Raw genomic sequence first — 19,721 nt, forward strand, 5'->3', positions numbered from 1 at the left:
TAACCATCCTGTGTGATGGGGATTTTATAGCATCACCTAGTTAGCTTTTTTTTTTTGACACACTGTACTCCACTTCATATAGTCTAGGGTAGCTGCACTAATGCAGATGTACCTCATAACTTAATAAAAAAAAAAAAAAAAGCACACTTCATTGACTGTCACACAGGATGGTTAGTCATACAGAGGCATGTGATAAGCAGTCTGCACTGGCAGACTCCGGATGCATTTTGAGGATTTTGGGGATTTTTTAGCATCACCTAGTTAGCTTTTTTGACACACTGTACTCCACTTCATATAGTCTAGGGCAGCTGCACTAATGCAGATGTACCTCATATCTTAATAAAAAAAAATAATTGACTGTCCCGTCTTTATAGACCGTTGAGACCTGTCGGTATGAGGTACCAGTTTCTTGCCATTATTTGATTCACTCTCGTTTTCTTGAAGATATCCTCATAATACATCGTTAACCAGGGCTCACTCCTTGTATGACTAACCATCTTGCCAAATGGGGATCTTAGTATCACATAGTTAGCTTTTAACACAAACTATGACTCTTCATATAGTTTAGGATAGTTATATAATTGCCCACGTATCAAAGGGGTAAGGGTAGGCCCTTCTGAGCTTTACTTTTCTGATATTTAAAACTGATTGCGGAGTGAAGGAAGGGTAGTTAATGTGGTGGGGGCGGTGGTATGGGAGTATGGAGATAACGTTGGTGTTGGTGAAGGCTAGTGTGGAGATTGTGTAGGTGAGTGTGGCGGTCTGTGGTGGGGCGGGCGGTTGTGGAACAACAGTGGTGGTGGGGTGGGGTAGCGGCACATTGTATAATAGTGACAGCCTACCGATCTGTCACCTTTTGTTTGATTAATTTACGTCTTTAGTGAGGCAGTGTGCTGTATATATAAGACTGGCATGCTAAGACTGTGGGATAGGTCCAGTGGTGGTGTAACACTGTAAAAGTGTTTGGGTTAGTTTATTTAAAATATATATAGAATATGAGTCACAGACGGATTTGGAAAGGCGCCAGTTGTCTGCCTGAGATCTCACACCTCAAAGCGTTAATGACCTCAAGTGACCTGAGGTCAGATCATGAGAATTTCACCTTGCTTCCGCTAAGCTCTTAATTGTAGTCTGGTAGCCTTCAAACAAGCCGACGTTTGAGGAGTGGCTTGGTAGTGCCGGAGGCTATCTACTTGTGGGCGGAGTTAGCTACTAGGTTCCCCAATATAAACTCGGAGAGCTATCCAGCATGGGGCATTAAGAGACAGAACAGCAGACGAGAGCAGAGACCTGCTCCCTACCTGGGAGGCTGTCGGCCGGCAGGGGCGAGACAGTCTCTGTCAAGCTACAGACCCCCCCCCCCCCCTCTCTATTCAACTTAGACTCAGTACTCGGTGAGTGAACATTAAGGTGACTTGTCGTGTTTTACATATGTTGTGTGATGATGAGGGGCAGTCAAGTTGTAGGGTTCTCGAATTCTTGGATGATGACTCACTTTGCATATTAACTGGAACATTTTAATTGAATTGCTAAATTATGATACTTCATGGGAAATATAATTATGAATTTATTATTTAAATTGTGTTTAACTTTGTTCCCTAGAGCTTAGAGTTGAGGTGAGAAAGCCTCGGGGATTATTGGTTCCCTGATTTTAAGGAGTACATGGTACAGAGGGAACATACTAATAATGAACTCATGATAACATCTTTTGAGAATTTTGTGATACAGGCAAGTTCCATTCCTTGTCTTGTATGTAATGATCATGAATGGATGGTGGCAGCATTTCGTCTTCTACTATCTACTCTTCTACTTCTACTATCTACTCTTCTACTTCTACCTATCTACACCTCTCCCTCCACCCTTCTCTAAACTCTCACTTTCAACTAATGACCCTCCTCGCTCCTCCCACCTCCCTACCTCTCACCCCAAACCCTCACTAATTACTTCACTATTCATTTCTTTCCTCTCGTTTTCTCTTATACGTTTGTGGCAATGATTCTGTATTCTAGAGTTCTCTAGAGTTTCGGGTAGCTGATCCAGTTACGGCGCCTTGTAGTCTTAGCACCTAGGTAGTCAAATACCTAGGTTACAAGGTGTTGAACGAGAGAGGTTGCCTTAGGAACTCTGGAGGTGCTCTAGAATAGTTAGCTAACTGGGGACGGGATAACGGACTAGAGAGAGCTGTTTCCCCCGGCCTCGTTAGTTAACTGGGGGGTGGAATAATGGACAAGATAGAGCTATTTCCCCCACCCCCCGTTACAGTGGCACAGCCTTCTGGTCCTCGCTCCACTGGCCAAACTCTGATAAAGCACCGGGAAGGACCGGATAAGCGAAGGTGTATGACGACACCAGCTGACAAGTTAGAAGATGGAGTGCGGTGGGCGGGGTGAAGGAGGGAGGGCAGGAAGGAGGGACATGGAGGGACCTTGGGAAGGGTTTGAGGATAAAGACGGACTCACGGACTCTCCTCCTCTGTTTCTTGTCTGATTTTATTTATTTTTATTTATTTATTTATACAAGAATTCTTACATTCTTGTACGGCCACTAGTACGCATAGTCCAGATGCAAGAGCTCTACATTTACTATACGTGTGTATTGATGGAGTGCAGTCACTGGTAGGTTGGTTAATGCCATCTTATTTATCCTGCTGTTGCCCGGCGCCTTGTTCTTGTAGCCTATAATTGTTTTATGGACCTCCGCAATGGTTATGTGTTTGATAAGGTGGCAGTCATTGCGAATGTTGTTAAGGTCTATTGTTTGCGTCGAGAGTAGTTTTGCAGCTCTCTTATCGACTTGAGTTGTAATTTCCCTTTCATTAATGGGGAAAAAGTTTAGATTTTCTTTCGGTTTTATCCTGAATATTTTTTTCCCAGAACTTCCTGAATTCCTGTTCTTGTTCTCTCTCCTCCAAGAGTTTATTTCCTGAGGCGTCTATGATGTTGGGTGTTTCCTCAGAAGAGTTTCCCATCAGGATTTTTACTTTTTTTTCCAAAACTTTCCTGGGTTTCTGTAGTCGACTTGAATTTTGCTTATTAGGTCAACCCATTTTTTTGGTGTTCTTTGTTTTGCATAGATCCAGCAGCTCATCTTGTGAGCAGCAACTGCAGACACGCCACCCAACCTTTCTCCCCACCCCATCACTCCCACTCCTGCCTCACCAAATCAAACTTTACACCTACCTCCACACCTGCAGCCCCAACACCTACCTCCACACCCGCAGCCACAACACCTACCCCCACACCTGCAGCCCCAACAGCTACCCCCACACCCGCAGCCCCAACACCTAACACCCTGATCAATTTGAGGTAAAGAAAGAGACCAGAGGAGGAGAAGCACTCCAAGCTTCCCGCTCCCGACAAAGGGATTTTCCTTTTTCCCCACACCTGAAACGAGAGCGATATTTGACACGTACAAAAGCCCCGTATTGATGCGGTACCACGAAGAAGACGCTATTATCAATGAAATATTTCCTCCGTCCAGTTGACTGGGAGAGAGAATGCGAGGAAACCCACATAAATAATCGTCTCTCACCAGCTTCCGAGGCCGAGGGGGAATTTACATACCAATCCACAAAGACCCGCGAAACCCAGGATCAATAGAAAGATATCATAACTATATTCCACATTTCTCAATGGGGGGAATATAGTTATATTGCCATTGACCTACCTTGTAGGGTGGGCGAGCGGGGGTCCGGGCCTGTAGTGGGTCGTCAGAAAAAGGGTGGAGGGCCCATGTCCGGTGTGGGTGGACTGTACAAGGAATCACTCAGTGTCAACCATCCCGGGATCCACTCACTCACCCGCCTGGCACGCCCGCCCGGCCACGGCGTGCACGAGCAAGAAGGTTGATAACTAGGAGGAAGAAAAGCAAGGTAACGTAGGTGGTCAGGTGCGGGAAGAGGGAAGAGGGGTGCAGGTGGGACGGGGTGCACGTGGGACGGGGTGCACGTGGACTAGTATGGGTGAGAGAGAACAGATGAGAAGGGGGGAGAGGGAGGGGTCAGAGGTGGCGTTGTTAAGGGGATGTTGTGGTATGTGTGGGGAAATGGGTGGGGGTAGGAAGGGGAGTGGGAGGGTATGGAGTAAGAAAGCTTGACGGGATGGGAGACCGGGTGAGGGGAAGCCTGGGTTACCTTGAGGTGCTTCCGGGTCTTAGCGTCCCCACGGCCCGGTCATCGACCAGGCTTCCTTACCTAGATGGGTAAGGGTTATCATCTACGGTAGGGAAAGTACCACTATGGGCATATGACAACCACACTCACTCACACACACACACAAGGTCGCTGGTGGCTGAGTGGACAGCACGCTGGATACGTAGTCCTGTGGTCCGGGGTTCGATTCCCTGCGCCGGCGAGAAACAATCGTCAGAGTTTCTGTCACCCTGATGCTCCCTGTTACCTAGCAGTAAATAGGTACCTGGGAGTTAGCTGTTACGGGCTGCTTCCTGGGTATGTGTGTGTGTGTGCGTGCTTAAAAAATAAGTAAATTAGCTAGTAGTTAGTAACAGTTGGTTGATTGAGAGATGAGAGGCGGGCCTAAAGAGCAGAGCTCAACCCCCGCAAGCACAACTAGGTGAGTACATGCACGCACGCCAAAGCACACCAATCATCGGCAATACATGCCAAACTGGCCAATTGGACGTTGGCCAGTTTGGCATATGTTGTTGACGCTATTCTATAAATGTGAGTTTCTGGCAAGTGATCTGGGGGTTGTCTTCTCCCAGGTCTCCTCTTTTACCAATGAAAAAATGTCTCCCCTGCATCCTGTACTGTTGTACAGGATGTCTCAATCCTCTACTTATCCCCATCAGTTTGCATTTCACTGAGTTAAATTCTAGCAGCCAGTTTCAAACCACCGCTGGCGTATGTGAAGGTAAATTTATGAGGTATCTCAATTACCCGTGATTCGATTTTTCTCATTAGTTATAAATCATCAATAAATATTAATAAGGCGTAGTCAATTTCCTCACACATCGTTAGCATATACTGGAACTAGTGTGAGTGCTAGCATCTAACCTTGTGAGGTACTCATTTAGTTCATCACACTCCCGCTTGAGTAGCAGTCTTGGGTGAGGCAATATACAAAACAATTCTGACAATTAGTTCTTGTCTGCCTCTCATTCTTCTATGTTGACTTTTGATGAGGTGTTTTCTAACAGTCTGGAATCTCTTCCTTTTCCAGTGATGATTTAAACACTTTGCCAAGGGAGCTTCACAGTGCATCCGCAGCATCGTTTAGTATCCTCGGTGAGATCTTGTCTGGGACGACTGCTTTGGTTACAGCCAGTTCCTCTGGTGGTTCCTCATACCTGGTGTTGATTGGTTGATTTGGTTGATGGGGTTCTGGGAGTTCTTCTACTCCCCAAGCCCGGCCCGAGGCCAGGCTTGACTTGTGAGAGTTTGGTCCACCAGGCTGTTGCTTGGAGCGGCCCGCAGGGCCACATACCCACCACAGCCTGGTTGATCCGGCACTCCTTGGAGGAAACAATCTAGTTTCCTCTTGAAGATGTCTACGGTTGTTCCGGCAATATTTTTGACGCTCGCTAGGAGGGCGTTGAACAACCGCGGACCTCTGATGTTTATACAGTGTTCTCTGATTGTGCCTATGGCACCTCTGCTCTTCACTGGTTCTATTCTGCATTTTCTTCCCTATCGTTCATGATTGCTGGGAGGGCATTAGGGTGTCTCCGCCTCTTCCGTTTGTCTTTCCACCGGCATCACGCTTTGTTATGTTAATGTATCCTTGACTATCTTCTGTGGTTCGCTCATGAGGGCAGCTGTACCTATGGAGAAGGATGTGCCTGTGTACGGACGTACTCACCTAGTAGTGCTTGTGGGGGTTGAGCTCTGGCTCTTTGGTCCCGCCTCTCAACGGTCAATCAACTGTTACTAACTATTTTTTTCCACCCCCCCCCACACACACACATCAGGAAGTAGCCCGTGACCGCTGACTAACTCCCAGGTACATATTTACTGCTAGGTAACAGGGGCATTAGGGTGAAAGAAACTGTGTGTGTGTGTTGGGGAGCGGGCACGCGCGCGCCTGTACAAATAACGGCGCCAATAACGGGAGTAATGACTGCGTAAAACCCTGACCCAGGCAACTGTGGCAGCCCCCTGGCAGTCAATTACCCTGGCGGGAGGCGAGACCGTCCTCAGTGCCGTCCCTGGGACCCGCGACCCGCTCAAGACCCGCATTAAAACACGTGACAAGGGACGATATCACTTGGGAAAAGTTAGTGCCTCATCGCTCGTGGTAATATTAGAGAAAATTGATGTTATGGGTTGTGGGCCAGTCCATTATACGCGCCGGGGGAGGATGGGGGTGAGGGTTGGTGGCAGGGGGGGAGGGAGCTGGAGCACGACTCCTTATCCTGGTGGTGGGGAGGGTGGTGAAGGGTGTGGCTGGCCTGGGTGGTGAAGGGTGTGGCTGGCCTGGGTGGTGAAGGGTGTGGCTGGCCTGGGTGGTGAAGGGTGTGGCTGGCCTGGGTGGTGAAGGGTGTGGCTGGCCTGGGTGGTGAAGGGTGTGGCTGGCCTGGGTGGTGAAGGGTGTGGCTGGCCTGGGTGGTGATGGGTGTGGCTGGCATGGGTGGTGAAGGGTGTGGCTGGCCTGGGTGGTGAAGGGTGTGGCTGGCATGGGTGGTGAAGGGTGTGGCTGGCATGGGTGGTGAAGGGTGTGGCTGGCCTGGGTGGTGATGGGTGTGGCTGGCATGGGTGGTGAAGGGTGTGGCTGGCCTGGGTGGTGAAGGGTGTGGCTGGCATGGGTGGTGAAGGGTGTGGCTGGCATGGGTGGTGAAGGGTGTGGCTGGCATGGGTGGTGAAGGGTGTGGCTGGCCTGGGTGGTGATGGGTGTGGCTGGCATGGGTGGTGAAGGGTGTGGCTGGCATGGGTGGTGAAGGGTGTGGCTGGCATGGGTGGTGAAGGGTGTGGCTGGCATGGGTGGTGAAGGGTGTGGCTGGCATGGGTGGTGAAGGGTGTGGCTGGCCTGGGTGGTGAAGGGTGTGGCTGGCATGGGTGGTGAAGGGTGTGGCTGGCATGGGTGGTGAAGGGTGTGGCTGGCCTGGGTGGTGAAGGGTGTGGCTGGCCTGGGTGGTGAAGGGTGTGGCTGGCATGGGTGGTGAAGGGTGTGGCTGGCCTGGGTGGTGAAGGGTGTGGCTGGCATGGGTGGTGAAGGGTGTGGCTGGCCTGGGTGGTGAAGGGTGTGGCTGGCATGGGTGGTGAAGGGTGTGGCTGGCCTGGGTGGTGAAGGGTGTGGCTGGCATGGGTGGTGAAGGGTGTGGCTGGCATGGGTGGTGAAGGGTGTGGCTGGCATGGGTGGTGATGGGTGTGGCTGGCATGGGTGGTGAAGGGTGTGGCTGGCATGGGTGGTGATGGGTGTAGCTGGCATGGGTGGTGAAGGGTGTGGCTGGCCTGGGTGGTGAAGGGTGTGGCTGGCATGGGTGGTGATGGGTGTGGCTGGCATGGGTGGTGAAGGGTGTGGCTGGCATGGGTGGTGATGGGTGTGGCTGGCATGGGTGGTGAAGGGTGTGGCTGGCATGGGTGGTGATGGGTGTGGCTGGCATGGGTGGTGAAGGGTGTGGCTGGCATGGGTGGTGATGGGTGTGGCTGGCATGGGTGGTGATGGGTGTGGCTGGCATGGGTGGTGAAGGGTGTGGCTGGCCTGGGTGGTGAAGGGTGTGGCTGGCATGGGTGGTGAAGGGTGTGGCTGGCCTGGGTGGTGAAGGGTGTGGCTGGCCTGGGTGGTGAAGGGTGTGGCTGGCCTGGGTGGTGAAGGGTGTGGCTGGCATGGGTGGTGAAGGGTGTGGCTGGCATGGGTGGTGAAGGGTGTGGCTGGCCTGGGTGGTGAAGGGTGTGGCTGGCCTGGGTGGTGAAGGGTGTGGCTGGCATGGGTGGTGAAGGGTGTGGCTGGCATGGGTGGTGAAGGGTGTGGCTGGCATGGGTGGTGATGGGTGTGGCTGGCATGGGTGGTGAAGGGTGTGGCTGGCATGGGTGGTGATGGGTGTGGCTGGCATGGGTGGTGAAGGGTGTGGCTGGCATGGGTGGTGATGGGTGTGGCTGGCATGGGTGGTGAAGGGTGTGGCTGGCATGGGTGGTGATGGGTGTGGCTGGCATGGGTGGTGATGGGTGTGGCTGGCCTGGGTGGTGATGGGTGTGGCTGGCATGGGTGGTGAAGGGTGTGGCTGGCATGGGTGGTGATGGGTGTGGCTGGCATGGGTGGTGATGGGTGTGGCTGGCCTGGGTGGTGATGGGTGTGGCTGGCATGGGTGGTGAAGGGTGTGGCTGGCATGGGTGGTGAAGGGTGTGGCTGGCATGGGTGGTGATGGGTGTGGCTGGCATGGGTGGTGAAGGGTGTGGCGTTGCCTCACCTGACAGTGATGAGCGGTGGGGGGGGGGGGCGGGATACCTGGCTGTATAAATGTTAAACGTACTCTGAGTTATAAGAGGCGGGCTGTCCGCCACGCTGACACGATGGGTGTGTCGTGGGTGTGGGCGTGAGTGTGGGCGTGAAGGAGGTAGTGGAGGGGTGATGGAGGTGGGTGGAAGTAGTGGAGGTGGTGGAAAGTATGGTAGGTGTGGGTAGATGTTCACAGATTCTACCCAGATGAAATACTGACCAGAAATCCCTCCCCCAATAATTGGAAAAATTTTGTATATATAAAAATATATTTAAATATATGCATATTTAAATCAATAAATAATAATAATAATAATAAAATAAATGGCCTTAAATAGAACAACATGCTATATGTGGAAGCAGCGGAGTGTGTACATATGAATGCTACACAGTACTCATATATAGACATCCATATATGGTGAAACACATGTGAAGAACCTCTCACACACTCACAGCTCCCTGACAAGAGGGAGCCAGCTTAGCTTAGCTGCCAACACCCACACATGGTGTCAGCAAGGCGGACAGCCCGCCTGCTTTCATACCTCTCACTGTATTTCCCACTTCTATACTTCCCTTCACCTATGCCTCTCCTTCCTCTTTACTCCCCCCATATAAAAGGTAGGTGTCGTGAGGTGGGGGCGGGGGGGGGGGGGGTTGTGGGAGCTATGGAGGTGGGGGTGGTTGGGGATGGTGGTTAATGGTAGTTGTGGGGTATGGTGGTTGCCACCCATCCACTTGTGCTTGTTACTGACTCAAGACTTTGGTGTCCTCCCGCTCGTGTCCTCTTAACCACCTCTTATTGTGTCGTCAGCCGTTGCTCTCTTGCACACGTCATCTTAGAATGATGCCGTTATTGCTAGTGATTGTTCTAACTGCTAACAGCTCTTATGAGTGTTTCCCCTCGCTCTTGTGTAAATTTACGCACTACCCCGGGGCCTGATGCCTTGAATTCCTTATGCATTAAAACATGCAAAATTACCCGGCCGCTCAGTGTAATATGAAGAAAATCGAATACATGTGGAATATTGTTGCACACACACTCACAGCCCCATTCAATGCTGGAGAAATTGCTGATATGAAGAACGTGGTAAGATCTTTTACCGCGACAATCCACTCAGTTAAACATCTTTTTTCAATTAGTATTCCTTAGAGCAGAGGCGAAAGAAATATATAATAATTTACACTTAGAAAATATTAGGACTGGTTCCAAATCTGAACACGGAAATAACACCACAAGAGACCAGGAGGCATGGCAGGATGTGCAGAATACCCCCGTTGAAAAGCGGAGGTGCAATAGGAACGCTGAGAGAGAACTATCAATACCAAAGACCCGAGACTGTACAACACTCTACCTCAACACATAAGGGGCATAACTGGCCTACATCTCAGTGTTCAAAACAGAACTTGATAAACACCTCCAAAGGATATCTGATTAATCAAGCTATGATTCATACGTCAGGCTGTGAACAGCCGCGTCGATCAGCCTGATTGACCAGACCACCAACAAGGAAGCCTATTCAGAGACCGGGCCGCAGTGACGTTGATCTTCGAAATCACAGTAAGGTAACGAAAGGTACGACACCTCAGGCGGACGTTGACACACGCCATAAAGAAGGTACCTCGAAGCCTTGTAATTAAAAAGAGGAATCCTAGGTGTTTTTTTCTGCACCTAGATGCAGGTCGGGAGCCGGTCGGCCGAGCGGACAGCACGCTGGACTTGTGATCCTGTGGTAGCGGGTTCGATCCCGGACGCCGGCGAGAAACAATGGTCAGAGTTTCTTTCACCCTATGCCCCTATTACCTAGCAGTAAAATAGGTACCTGGGTGTTAGTCAGGTGTCACGGACTGCTTCCTGGGGGTGGAGGCCTAGTCGAGGACCGGGCCGCGGGGACACTAAAGCCCCGAAATCATCTCAAGATATCTCAAGATAGATGGGGTGGAGCAGGAAAGAAGTACACGTCCCAACTACCCGACAACTATAATACATCAAGAAAACAATACAGTCACAATACAGAAGCAGAATAGATGTAGTTCACAAAAAAAACACTTGATAGATGTGGCCACATCTATCAAGTGTGATAGCCCATTAAAGGAAAATCGAGCAATAATAAATGGGTTGGTATTAAATCATCTGAAAAACTGGGTGAAAGGAAAGTGCCCAACCATTGCTGTCCCGCCCGGGAATCGAACTCGGGATCCCCGATTATGACGAGAGAACGAAGCGAACTGTACAACGAGATCCACAAAATTTTTCCCCTCTGTTAATGTGAAAAAATATGGCTGATCTCGAAACCGAATGTCGAGGTCATTAGTGTCAATAGTTGTTAGTGGGCGTTGTTAGTGTTACCGGCTGTTATTAACATGTTAGCAGGAGTTATCAGTACCGTAACCATTAATGTTATACGATAGCATTCTAATTTTAATCAGTTTGTGGTTGTTAGACATTCTCAGAGACACCATATGTTTCTATTCTCACATAGGAAGGAAGGAACTATCAGGAGAGAGCGCCAAGCCATTACGACTATATAGCACTTGGAAAGGGTAAGGATTAGGATTTGGGATGGGACGAGGGAAAGGAATGGTGCCGAACCACTTGGACGGTCGGGGATTGAACGCCGACCTGCATGAAGCGAGACCGTCGCTCTACTGTCCGTCTTTGTGTCGCCTTGAAGCATTTAAGACTTGTGCAATGTTGCAGAGATGGTCTCAATTGTTATTGGCTCTTACGGTAACATGACCCCCCGCCCCCCTTCTCGTGTTCTGGGGGTCTGTCTGCCCCCCCCCCTCGCGTCCTGGGGGGGGGGTTAACCACTCCCTCGCCTGTTGTGTCCCGGTGGAAATATTGCGTCAGATTACTTAGTGTGTACAAAGCCGGCTGTTAGTCGTAATTTGCAGCTCAAAGCTGTCAATTAGCTGTTAGGGAGCAATTCTGAGTTCAGGATTAGCGCCTCCAATCACGGACCGGCCTTTCGGGTCGTTTGTTTCAATTTGCAACCATCAGTTAACTGATTTTGTTTGGTGTACTGTAAACTGGTTTGGTTTCAGTTTGCCTGGAACGCAATCTTAAATATTTGTATTATATATGCCAGATACTTGGGGCTAGCCTCGCCAAACATTGCAGGGTGACTGGTGGGTATGAGGGGACGGTCATAGGGAGCAATTTTGCAAAGGGAGGGTCCAAATGCCCTCCTTGAAGGAAAGGGAGGGTCATACGAATCGGTTTCCCTGCCTAAATGAAATCTGTTTGTATTAAATGTCCGGGGAAAGGGGGGGGGGCCGAGTCCTGAATTTCTCATTTGTTCCAAATATTAAGATATTTGGGAAATATTCCCCCTTTATACCGGGGTTGGGGTCGGCGTCCATCATTGTGTGCGCGCCCCACACTTATATGACGCATCATTTTGGATTGACCCGGGTAACCCATCTTTAATATATATATATGACAGTGTCAGACCACGGAGGAAAATTGAAACAGGAATTTCCTTAAGTACTTTCGTATATTAATACATCAGAAGGAGTCCACTGACTCCTGTCACTGTCACATTTTTAATCACGTTTATTTTCGTGATTTACACACACACACACACACACACACACACACACACACACACACACACACACACACACACACACACACACACACACACACACACACACACACACACACACACACACACACACACACACACACACACACACACACACACACACACACTGTATATGTATACCACATATGTCAGGCCAATCCTGGAGTATGCAGCCCCAGCATGGAGTCTATATCTAGTCAAGGATAAGACTAAACTGGAAAAGGTTCAAAGGTTTGCCACCAGACTAGTACCCGAGCTGAGAGGTATGAGCTACGAGGAGAGACTACGGGAATTAAACCTCACTTCGCTGGAAGACAGAAGAGTTAGGGGGGACATGATCACCACATTCAAGATTCTGAAGGGGATTGATAGGGTAGATAAAGACAGTCTATTTAACACAAGGGGAACACGCACAAGGGGACACAGGTGGAAACTGAGTGCCCAAATGAGCCACAGAGATATTAGAAAGAATTTTTTTAATGTCAGAGTGGTTGACAAATGGAATGCATTAGGGGGTGATGTGGTGGAGGCTGACTCCATACACAGTTTCAAGTGTAGATAAGAAGTTGTGCAATAATTGGCTGTTGATTGCTGGATTACCAGCAATCAACAGCCAATTATTGCACAACTATATTCTACCCACCTCAAGACTCCGCTCCAATATAGAAGCATCAAGAAATATGGACCAATAGGCTTTCTACAAACACTTCTATTCAATACCCATTGTTTTCTGTTCTGTCTTGTGTTGATACTTTTAATACCCTATTAATATCCCCTGTTCTGTCTTGTGTTAATGCCACATCATCCTTCCCACCTCACTCAAATGTAGATATAATATCAGAGAGACGTAAGTTCTAATCAGTTGTGTATTTGTGAAGTCTTTGAAAATGTAATAAGTTTTACGAAACGCGCCCGTGTCGCGTCAGACTAGAAATAAAAATGAATTTTGGAGAAGTGATTTTTTATTTACCTCCAACAGTGATGCGTAATGTACGAAAGATTGAAAAAATTCGTGTTAGAATTATTAATCTTACTTTTTCGGTCATATTTAATAATATATGTCTACAGGAAAGACTGCTACCAAAATATACTAATATATATATATATATATATATATATATATATATATATATATATATATATATATATATATATATATATATATATATATATATATATATATATATAGTGTGTGTGTGTGTGTGTGTGTGTGTGTGTGTGTGTGTGTGTGTGTGTGTGTGTGTGTGTATTAATTAATGTTATCTGCGTTGAAGCGTCGCTATTTTCATCGGGAGCGAAATGTTTGTTTTTATTAAGGAGAATGGATTGAATTCATTAGCATACAGAAACTGGTGCAGGGCCCTGGAAAAAGACCAAAATGTATTCATAGCAGTTTTATTTATCTCGTGTATAAAACAGAAGTTATTTTCACTTGCTGGGAGGAGGAGGAGGAGGAGGTATGTAAATATTTAAAGTTTGTATTCCCATTGATATTTGTCTGTATATATATATATATTTTCAGTTTCAGGTAATTGATCTGTTTGTGCGTGGGTGTTGAGGCTTACCATGGAGCCGGCTTCAGTGTCTTGAGGAGGCAGGTAGCTGTCAGTGGGAGAACCAAAACCCAGGTGAGTGAAGTCAGTTCTCAAGCTTTGATAAGTGATAAATTTAAAGAGGTTATGCCTGGGGCCAGATTCACGAAGCAGTTACGCAAGCACTTACGAGCCTGTACATCTTTGCTCAATCTTTGACGTTTTTTTTACAATTATTAAGCAGTTAATGAGCTCCGAAGCACCAGGAGGCTGTTTATAACAATAACAACAGTTGATTGGCAAGTTTTCATGTTTGTAAGCTGTTTAATAATTGTAGCCAAAGCCGTCAAAGATTGAAGAAAGATATTCACGTTCGTAAGTACTTGCGTAACTGCTTCGTGAATCTGGCTCCTGAACAGGAACGTGTAGGTCAGTGCACAGGCTTAACCTATTGTGCCCGATAGTCTAGGTACTCGAGATACTCTCTTCCTGTTGTCTACCTATTGTAGGTTCCGGGGATCAACGTCCCAGCGGCCCAGTCTCTGACCAGGCCTCCGGGTTGGTGGTCTGGTACAACAATGTTTTTCAGAATCTAGCTTTTATTATAACGTTATTACTCTTTCCTTCTACTTTCTCCTCTTACCTCCGCTTTCCCTTCCTTCTCCTCCCTTATTGGTCCAAGACGCTTCCCTTCCCCACTCTTCCACGTGGCCACGAGGGCAGAATGGGGCGAGACGGGCCGGAACAGGTATTAAGAGGTTTTATGGGATCATTGAGATGACAACCGTGTCTTGGGCTGCGTGGGAGGACGTTGACCTGGAAACTTCCCCACCCTCCAGCGGACCTGGAAACTTCCTCACCCTCCAGCGGACCTGGAAACTTCCCCACCCTCCAGCGGACCTGGAAACTTCCCCCACCCTCCAGCGGACCTGGAAACTTCCCCACCCTCCAACGGACCTGGAAACTTCACCACCCTCCAACGAACCTGGAAACTTCCCCACCCTCCAGCGGACCTGGAAACTTCCCCACCCTCCAGCGGACCTGGAAACTTCCCCACCCTCCAGCGGACCTGGAAACTTCCCCACCCTCCAGCGGACCTGGAAACTTCCCCCACCCTCCAGCGGACCTGGAAACTTCCCCACCCTCCAGCGGACCTGAAAACTTCCCCACCCTCCAGCGGACCTGGAAACTTCCCCCACCCACCAGCGGACCTGGAAACTTCACCACCCTCTAACGGACCTGGAAACTTCCCCACCCTCCAGCGGACCTGGAAACTTCCCCACCTTCCAGCGGACCTGGAAACTTCCCCCACCCTCCAGCGGATCTGGAAACTTCCCCCACCCTCCAGCGGACCTGGAAACTTCCCCACCCTCCAGCGGACCTGAAAACTTCCCCACCCTCCAGCGGACCTGGAAACTTCCCCCACCCACCAGCGGACCTGGAAACTTCCCCACCCTCCAGCGGACTTGGAAACTTCACCACCCTCCAGCGGACCTGGAAACTTCCCCCACCCACCAGCGGACCTGGAAACTTCCCCACCCTCCAGCGGACCTGGAAACTTCCCCCACCCACCAGCGGACCTGGAAACTTCCCCACCCTCTTGACAAATTGCATGTGCCGTATCGATCAAGTTTCAAAACTATAAAATATCTATAAAGTATCCTGGTCGTATCCACCTTAGTTCCTCTAAGAATCGTTTTATATTGTCACAATGTCCCTTCCGCGTCTTCGTTCCTATAGTGTTGTCAGTTTCATCTCTGGTCAAATCTCTCAACGTTTTGAACTTTACTTGTATTTAGGAGGTTCGGGTTGCATGGTACTGTTGCATGTGCCAGTACTGGTCTGGCATGCGACGTTCACAGGCCCCTGAATGACTCCTTAAAGATTCTGAAGGCTCTTGTGTTTAGCATTGTGGCATACGCCGCTAACATTGCATTTGTCACTTGTCTCACACTGACCGGCATCTGTCTCCCTCGCGAGTGATATGGCGCTTCCCTCACTTGCTGTCTTCCTCATTTCGTATCTTTCTTAAGGTTGAACTGTAGTAGACACTCGTTGGACCATTCCCGCGGCTTGTCAATGTGGTGTTGCAGTTTTATGAAGTCCTCTTCTTTAAGGCCTCCATCCCCTTGCCCCACCTCCGCGGCCTTGCCCCTCGTCCCTCTGCCCCTGCCGCAGCCCTATTCATATCCGCGCGCCTCGTCCCCAAGCGCTTTAGTGGGTACTAGTGTGTGGTGTGGGTGGAGGGCGTGGTGTAATCTGCTGTTGGCCAGGCCTGCAGCACCATCGATCCGCTACATCCATCTGTAAAGCAGTAGCAGCAGCAGCAACAAGCAACAGCAGCAGCACCAGCAGCAGCAACAGCAGCAGCTGGAAGAAGCTACGTCACATCCTGAACTATGAAAATATAAAACTTAGGATACAAGTCCATTGACAACGTTGCTCAAGTTACCTGTAACTCACCCGCCTAACTACTATTATACTCGCATCCTCCCTATAAAACAAGTAAGATAGAATTTGAAAATCAGCGGTTAATTTACCCCTGATGAATGTTGGAGGAAATGGGGCCATGGTAGAGCACTAGTGGTAATGATTTAGCGGAAAATGGAACAAAGTTTCTGAAACTATCGTGAAATATGGGAAAAAGATTGGGATGTTTTTCGTGCCAGAGAATGTTAAAATGTTTAAAAATTGGGCGGTAAATGAGGTTCTTGCCCCTACCCGCGGCTGTCTGCTGCAGCTGCTGTTACCTGCGGTGTCTCTTGTTGTTATTGTTACTGCTTCTCTTGGGCCTCCCTCCCTGGCTCTTGCTGCGGCTGCTGCTGCTGGTGGTACTGCTGCTGGTGCTGCTGCTGGTGGTGCTGCTGCTGGTGCTGCTGCTGGTGCTGCTGCTGGTGCTGCTGTGGCTGTTGCTGCGGCTGCTGGTGGCTCTGCTGGTGGTGGTGGTGGTGCTGCTGCTGCTGTTGCTGCTGCTACTGTTCTTACTACAACTGCTGCTCCTGCTGTTCATGCTACTAGTGCTGCCGCTGTTCTCCCCTACTAGTTTTGCTGGTGCTCCGCTATTGTTCCCACGACGCCTTTCTTCCCTGCCCCCCTGCTTGTTTTCCCCTGCCTGCTGAAATATGGATGTCTGCCTTGCTTGTGGCCTGAGTGTTTGCTTTCACATGCCGGCAGCCTCGCTCGACAAATATTTAGCCAGTCTGGAGGCACAAGACCTCCCTTCAGACCGGGTTGTTAGGCTAGGTGAAAAATGTGAGATGCCTGAGACGAGGTAAGAGGGAATATGAAGGTGTGAGAGGGGCTAATGGAAAGGGTTAGGGGAGGATAGCCACGGGGCACCATCTGGGGGTCGAACGGAAGCTTTCTTCACAAAGTCAGTCGACATAGACGCCCTCGGCACTCCACCGACCTCCCTGTCCAGTCCTCCACACTCTCCACCTCCGTTCTAGTTCCGTGGAGAGCTTGCATGCTAGATAATCCCGTCCTCCAGTAACTAGGAGGACGGCTACCCTAGGAATCCATCCCCAAGTAGTTGAAACGTACGGTAATTAGTGTGTTTACTAGTTTCTAGTGTACAGAAACTAGGGTGATGGGTAAGAGGTAGCACTCTTGGTGGCACAACGGCGGGGGAGGACTACTAAACACTCCTCTCTATCAGAAGGTCAGCCGCATCTATTATGGAGTCTCTGGCTCCATGTCGCGTGTTCCGTCCTCTAGTCCTGCACTCCATGTTGGGCCATAGAGCCTTGTCCCCTCCCATTTGACTCTTCCTCCTGCTCCTCTCGTGGCGGCCACAGTGGTCTTGGTACTGGCGGCGCCAGAGAAATTATCCCTCATTCAGTGAATATTTATGAGCGGGGAAAGAAATGTTTATATTACTGGGAAGAATACGAGAATATTCATGAAATTGCCAGTGAATCAAACTGATGGGTTCCTGGGAGACCGAACGGACCAGAACAATTTGGGAATGGAATAGGGATTGAAGCCGTACGATGAGATCGAACGAGGAGAAGTCTGGCACAAACTCTACCGACTGGACCATGATGGGCGGTGATAGCACCTCGACTACAATTACGTCTTGACTTGCACGGAGTTCTGAAGACACCATCATCAGGGTGCCGATCGGCCGAGCGGACAGCACGCTGGGCTTGTGATCCTGTGGTCCTGGGTTCGATCCCAGGCGCCGGCGAGAAACAATGGGCAGAGTTTCTTTGACCCTATGCCCCTGTTACCTAGCAGTAAATAGGTACCTGGGAGTTAGTCAGCTGTCACGGGCTGCTTCCTGGGGGTGGAGGCCTGGTCGAGGACCGGGCCGCGGGGACACTAAAGCCCCGAAATCATCTCAAGATAACCTCAAGATAACCATTATCAATATTTATTCATTCTCGTGCTTTCACTGTACAGTCTGACACTTGTACGAGGCTTAGTGAAATATTTTTAGATTGTCAATGTTTCCAATTAGATGTTTTTGGTCATATTGTTTCCGTGCGTGTGAGTTACTTAGGAGTCCCCGCTCTACCTGGTGAGGAGCGCGACCACTCTGATACCAGAGAATATTTAAGCAATATTAGGGAATACCAGCGCGAAAATATCACAGCAATGTTGAACATCACTGAAAGAAACTTTGAGGAATAATAAGGAACAACAGCCAGGGGGAGTAAGGAAAGGTTAGGGGTGATGAACAGTTACAGGGGGGGAGGGGAGGGGGAGGGGGAGGGGGAGAGGGGGGAGGGGGAGGGGGAGGGGGGAGGGGGAGAGGGGGAGGGGGATAAACAATACCAGGAAGGTTGGAGGAGGAGCAAGGAGCAGGGGTGGAGGAGGAGAACTGGGAAGAGGAGAACGAGGAAACAGGAGAAGGAGAAAGAGTGAGGCGTAGAGACACGACCAACAAACTTTTCTCTATCAATAAATTCCTGCCGGAGATAATTAATGTTTCTGGCAACAATGAATGTTTTCCCCCAAGTCCTGACAGCAGTCAGTGAGGGAATTATCAGGGGAAAGCGCCAAGCCATTACGACTATGTAGTCCTTGGAACGGGACAGGAAAAACAATTTGGAATGGGACGGAGGGAAGGAATGGTGCCCAACCACTTGTGGGCGATCGGGGGATTGAACGCCGGCCTGCATGAAGCGAGACCGTCGCTCTACCGTCCGGCCCAAGGGGAAGGAGGGGAGGGTAAGGAGGGAATCGATACTAATCTGACGTGTCATAAGTCTTCACAGACACAATTAACTTTGAATATTCCGTCCCAGTAAAGCTTTCTTGGCGAGTTCGAATGACACAAGTGTGACCTTCTTGTGCGACTACTGCAAGACGTGATTTACGGCTCGCGGGGGAGAATCTTTTATCAAGAGTCAGTGTAAGGTTATCTCGGACCCGCCACCAGGGATTGAGCTTCAGTCCTTGGTTCCCGCCTCTCAGGGACCTCTCAGTGTCCGTTTGTGGACCAAAGTTACCAAATTATATTTACATGGAAAATACTGAAGGACCAGGTCACTAATTTGAACAGTCTGGTTGACCAGACCACTAACCAAGAGGCCTGGTCAGAGACTGAGCCGCGAGGACATTGATCCTGGGTACCATAGCAAACTAACCCTTGGTAGACTTGGCCTTGACAGTCACTCTCAGTTGGCATGTGTTATCAACTCCTTCAGCGTGTCTCTTCACTCTGACATTTAAATGGCCTTTGATATCGACATTTTTGTAAGCAGCTGCTCATAGCAACGCAGTTTTCTCACGCTGGCCTTGTTAAGTCCCGCCTCCCGTCGGGTCGCAGCTCCTAGGAGGCCCAGTTCACAGGATGTAATCACAGTGAAGCATGGTGCCACCTGGGTCACTGTGCTTGTTATATGTGGCTCCCATATACACACAAGGCAAACACACAGGTGTTTTTGTTTTACGTTGTTACAATGTTAAAACACGTGGTGGACAGGTTGTGTGTTTGCATGTGTCTGCTCCAGTCGTGACGGCTAGCTCAGTTTGTAGGTGGTTCAGTTTGTTTATGATTCATTACTTTATGTGTATATACAGTATGTACTGTCAGATATGTGGGCCTGCGGGCCGCTCCAAGCAACAGCCTGGTGGACCAAACTCTCACAAGTCAAGCCTGGCCTCAGGCCGGGCTTAGGGAGTAGAACAACTCCCAGAACCCCATCAACCAGTCCCTGTGTGTGTGACTGTCACCACCTGTGTGGGTGGCCAGGCAGGTG

At 49.5% G+C, this 19,721-nt stretch overlaps 2 protein-coding genes across 2 annotated transcripts in view; both read left to right on the top strand.

Annotated features, from left to right (window-relative positions):
* LOC123748546 (WSCD family member AAEL009094-like) overlaps window positions 1-19,721 on the top strand; it is a gene marked incomplete in the record, with an annotated part of 94,907 nt that overhangs the window by 33,852 nt on the left and 41,334 nt on the right.
* Window positions 14,290-14,670, top strand: LOC138351782 (uncharacterized). The gene has a single exon (XM_069303785.1). The coding sequence runs from the start codon at window positions 14,290-14,292 to the stop codon at window positions 14,668-14,670; it is 381 nt and encodes a 126-aa protein (XP_069159886.1).

This window comes from Procambarus clarkii, chromosome 51 (assembly GCF_040958095.1).
Source record: "Procambarus clarkii isolate CNS0578487 chromosome 51, FALCON_Pclarkii_2.0, whole genome shotgun sequence".
NCBI classification, from domain to species: domain Eukaryota; kingdom Metazoa; phylum Arthropoda; class Malacostraca; order Decapoda; family Cambaridae; genus Procambarus; species Procambarus clarkii.